Genomic DNA, 4,839 nt, shown 5'->3' with positions numbered 1-4,839 from the left:
AATCAATTACCACTTAGAGCTCTGGCTCTCAAACTTGAGCAGGAATCTTAGTGCCCCAGAGGGCTTCTTAAAACAAAGATTGGGGCTCCTCTTCTGGGCACAGAACTTGAGGCTGAGCACATTCACAGAGGAGCTGAGGGACAGTGAAAGGGGGGGGGGGAGGAAGATGGCTGGGCCCCCTCTCAGAATTTCTGACTCACTAAGTCTCTCTAGTACTGTGTTTCTATTAAATCTCAAAGGCTGCTGGTCGGGAGACCACAATTTGAGAAACCTTGATTTAAACGATCAAATCTCACAATCTTACAAATCTTTCCTTTGCAGAACACAGAATTCAGTGCCAGCTCTTTTCAGCCTGTTGGTTCCTACTTTCCCTTAGGTGGGGACTTCTTCCTTATCTGCATGCTGTAGAGGTTAACAGACTCCCCCTCGGAACAGAACGCAGTTTTTCCTTCTCTCCCATTAGCCAGTAACTCAATTCCCATTGCTGATCAACATCAAATAGAATTTACAGTACATCCTGTGCTCCAAGACACAGCGGTTTTCCTCATGAGCTCTTTTGAGATCCTTATCTAGAACCATGCTGTACAGCCAAGCACAAGGAGGACCACATGGAAGTCTCACTACACGAGTACAGTACACTTCAGCATGCAACTCTGTAAGACAGCCATTTGTACAGACTAGAAACGTTTGTAAGCAAACATCTAAATTAATAGAAGACAGACTTTAGGCCTCTACATAAGTCTGCCCTCAACACAAAAACACTATTTTTCTAATAACCTGGCACTTCATGATACTCACCATCCCCACATGATCGCTGAATACAAGATGGGTGCATAAGCAAATATGAAGAAAGCTGATGATGCCTGGATATTAAATGATATAGCACCTGGGGCCTAAAAGGCATGAAGTTAAGCAAGTAGCCATCTATCAGAGTAGCAACAAAGCCCACAAGGAATCAGCATACCAGCCTGTGTGATCACAAGGTGACCATAGGATCAGGTCAGAAGATCAAAAACAATTACTATCGATGTGAAGGAGGGCTGAGTAGAGCCCCTAAGCCCATCTGTAGACAAGTGGGCATTGTGACACAGAAGGGTCACAAGGAAGGGATGAGCCATCCGGGGTGCAGTATAGCACTGACGAAACACACAACATTCCTCTGGTTCCTTAATGCACACCTCCTCTGCCCCCGCTATTCATGACCCATTTTACTTCACAAATCCTGCTAGATCGGAGTACGTACATCGGTACAGATAAGAGCTTTCAACACAAGGAAGTCAAAACAGATGAGCCCCTCAGGCACAGTAATGGGAATAGGATACCATGAGGGTAGAAGTAGAGGCAGGGGGAGAAAAGGGGAACCGATAGTAATGATGGATGCATTAACACCACCCGACCCCACCCCACCCCACCCCACCAAGGGGGATAACAGGAATGTGGGTGAAGGGATTCAGCAGTGTTTAAGATATGAAAAATAATAATATAGACTTTATCAAGGGTTCATGAGGGTGAGGGTGGGGGGGAGGGGTATAAGAGAGGAGCTGATAAGGGCTCAAGTAGAAAGATGTTTTGAAAATGACGATGGCAACATATGTACAATTGCTTGATATAATTGATTTACGGATGATATCTGTAAGAGCCCCCAATAAAATGATTTTTAAATATAAATAAGCACCTAGGCAGTCTATAAATCAATCCTATTGATTTCCTCCTAACATCTAGAGACAAAATCAGGTGAGATCACCGTAAAGCACAGAGCACTTTGGCAATACTGGTCATCTAAGATTTCAAGAAAAACGGGCAATTGAGGGGAATCGGCAAGTGAGGACCACAGACAACCACCCCGAAGCACAGCCGGGCGCAGCAGGGCGCAAGCTCTCCCATCGGGCCTTTAGTGAGCATGCTCATATCACTGTTAGGGCTTTTCTACCCGGGATTGGCCTGTGTAGGATCATCCCAGAGCTCAACTACCATGTGAGAACTTTCTAATCCAGACAAATGAGGAAATGCATTTTGAGTAATAGTCAAGAGAGTAAGCATTTCAGCCACAAATAAGACACTGACTCTTTAAGTTTATTCAAAACAAGGTACAATTCAAATTCATTTTTCACCTCTCTGTTCAAGAACACATGTGAAAATTGCCGTCCTCTATCGGCTGGGCTTCCTGTGTGAGGAAGATAAAGTGTGGGATCGTAGTTCTGAAGAGCTGTTCTTAATTCTTCCCACCGACAGCAATTACAGCTGCTCTCTGGAACTCTGCCCGAGTGATACTTCACACTCGCTCTCCTAGTTTTCCTCTGCAAGGGGTCCACAGATGGCCCTGAACCCAGGGATGAGCTGAGACAGTAGGACAACTCCTTCTCCTGACACACAAGCAGGAAAGGACGCTGGCGTGAAATCCCGGCCAGGAGCCCAATCTACCCTCAACGCACAAAATCATCTGCAGGTTATCCATCTGATACATGAAAGAAGAGACCAGGGATACAAGGCGCAGTTCCTTCAAATGATTCCCAAACCTACCCATGTTTAATTGGTCTGAAAGAGAGAGAGAATGGGCAAAAAAAGAGGACAGCTAATGAAAGGGTTTTTTCCCCAGGTGGGACCTTTGATGTTTATCAAGGCTTGAGCTCCAGCTGAAACTTTTCCCACAGTGAGAACACTTGTACGGCTTCTCTCCTGTGTGGACCCGCTGATGTCTATTAAAGTTTGATCTCTGAATGAAGCTTTTCTCGCAGACGGGACATTTATAGGGCTTCTCTCCCGTGTGGATCTTCTCGTGATGGCGCAGCCCAGAGAAGTCGCTGAAGCCTTTGCCACAGTAATCGCATTTGCAAGGCTTCTCTCCCGTGTGGCTTCTCTGATGCTTCACAAAGTCCGAACTCCGCAAAAAGGTTCTTTGGCAGGTGGGGCACTGAAAGTATGCCTCTCTGGTGTGAGTTCTCTGGTGAAACACAAGCTGAGAATTCCTGTAAAAGGTTTTCCCACACTCCCTACAGGTAGGGAGCTTCTGGGACATGGCGGGTCTCAGCTGGCCTTTCTGGGGGCCCTCTGCCTTTTCCTCAAGCCACAGCATGGACAGGTCTCCTGGGTGAGGATTAGGCAAATGCAGGTCTAGCTGTTTCCCAGAATTCCTTTCCCGAGGAGAGAGCTGCTCCCCTCTTCCCTCAGCCTGGAGGCTTGCCTGCGCCTCAGGGAGATGCTCTCCTTCTCCAAAGTGCCTTGGCTCATCCTCACTGAAGAAGCCACTCAAGGAAGCCTGAGGAGGGACCTCTTCTGAGATGGGACAAGGGGCATCTGGAGGTTCCTGGTCCCTGTAATTTTCCAAGTCTAGGTTCTCTTTGTCATTCTCTGGTCTACTCCCTGAAAGAAGAAATATTAGAAACGGTTCAGTACATTCTGTGTCCTGTTTTCTAACTCATGTGCCAAGAAAAGAGCATCTTAAAAGAAGCACATCTGGGTAGCATGACTGAGACTGGTTTGGTTTTCTGATGTATATTTTTCTTTCAAAACACTGTTAGTGATACTCCTCTTATGTATGAACATTAAGAATTGACTTTTTTTTAAATAGTACTCTTATAATACACCTACTTTTTCTGGCCCTTAAAAAGTCTCTGCTGCTTATTTATAGAGCACGCATTGGATGCGAAACTCGAGGTCAGCAGGTGGAAACCACCAGTGGTTCCCACTCTGTGGGCCCAGGATGAGACGTTCTACTCCGGTAGAGTTGCAGTCTTGTAAACCTAAGGGGCCAGTTCTACCCTGCCCTATAGGGTCTCCCGGAGTCACAAAATGACTCAATTTGACCATGAGTTTGATTTTATTTTCTTATAATTTACAGAAGAGTCAAAGAGCGACCTATAAACTCTGATTTGCTATTTAGACACTCTCAGCCCGAGCGGAATCATTTACCCTTGAACACAGGGCATACGAAGCATAATGCCAACCCTTCAGGCTGGTTTTTCTTTTTTTCACCCTCAGTTCCCTGGTCATATGTCAATGAGAACTATGAAATCGCTATTCTGCCTTTTTCCACTGAACAATTTTTGAAAAGCAGGAAAATATGAAGCAAGTAAATATCATCCTTGATCATACTATCCAGAGTTGTTAATTCGCAAATCTTTGAACCTACTCTTTTATAGACCTATATATGCACCATATAAAAATTGCACCAACACAACTGACATTATATTTCATATACCGTCTTATATCAGGTTTTATACCATTAAAAAAGAAAAGCTCACTGCCATCAAGTGAACACTGACTCAGCGGCGCTCTATGACAAGGCAGAACTGCCCGTGTGTGAGTAGCCAAGACGAACGATTGACAAGAGTAGAAAGTCCCGTCTTTCTCCTGAGGAGCGGCTCTTGGTTTCAAACTACCACTGCTACATAGGAAACAATATCAATTATAAAGTAAATAATGCCATCTATTAATCTTATATGGATTCTCCCATTGACATGTAATGTGAAAATTCACGAAATATAATAATTTGTAATTATACAATGGTTTACTGCAGTACGGTTATAGAGTAAAAGGAAACCCCTTGGTCTATTCTTGAATCCAACATATGTAATTTATTAATTTCCTGGAAGGATTAAAAGGTTTTTTCCCCTCATAACTTAGGCTTTTGGCTAATGGAGACTTTGCCTATATTTCGGTGATTTAACTCTTCTTACTTTTGTATATTGCTTTATTTCTGCAGAACTGCAGAACCTATTTACCTTTATCATTCATAGAAGAGTGTCTTTCAAGGCCAAACGTATTTACTGGAGGGCCACACTTCAAGTTGATAATCCACAATGCCTCTGACATGGCAAATTCTTCCCACCGACAGCAATT

General features: G+C 44.2%; 1 protein-coding gene across 1 annotated transcript in view; it reads right to left on the bottom strand.

The window, feature by feature from the left end:
- Positions 1-2,052: 2,052 nt before the first annotated feature.
- The window catches only part of LOC101650770 (zinc finger protein 18), a 33,892-nt gene continuing 31,105 nt past the window's right edge, over positions 2,053-4,839 (bottom strand). The window contains exon 5 of the mRNA XM_013006293.3: positions 2,053-3,360. Coding sequence (XP_012861747.1) covers positions 2,573-3,360 — 788 coding nt within the window. The 3' untranslated portion in view covers positions 2,053-2,572. The remainder of the gene's footprint in view (positions 3,361-4,839) is intronic.

This window comes from Echinops telfairi, unplaced genomic scaffold, assembly GCF_000313985.2.
Source record: "Echinops telfairi isolate 266 unplaced genomic scaffold, ASM31398v2 ScPeMD7_2010;HRSCAF=2546, whole genome shotgun sequence".
Lineage (NCBI taxonomy): Eukaryota > Metazoa > Chordata > Mammalia > Afrosoricida > Tenrecidae > Echinops > Echinops telfairi.
This window is presented reverse-complemented; position numbering and strand designations above follow the sequence as displayed.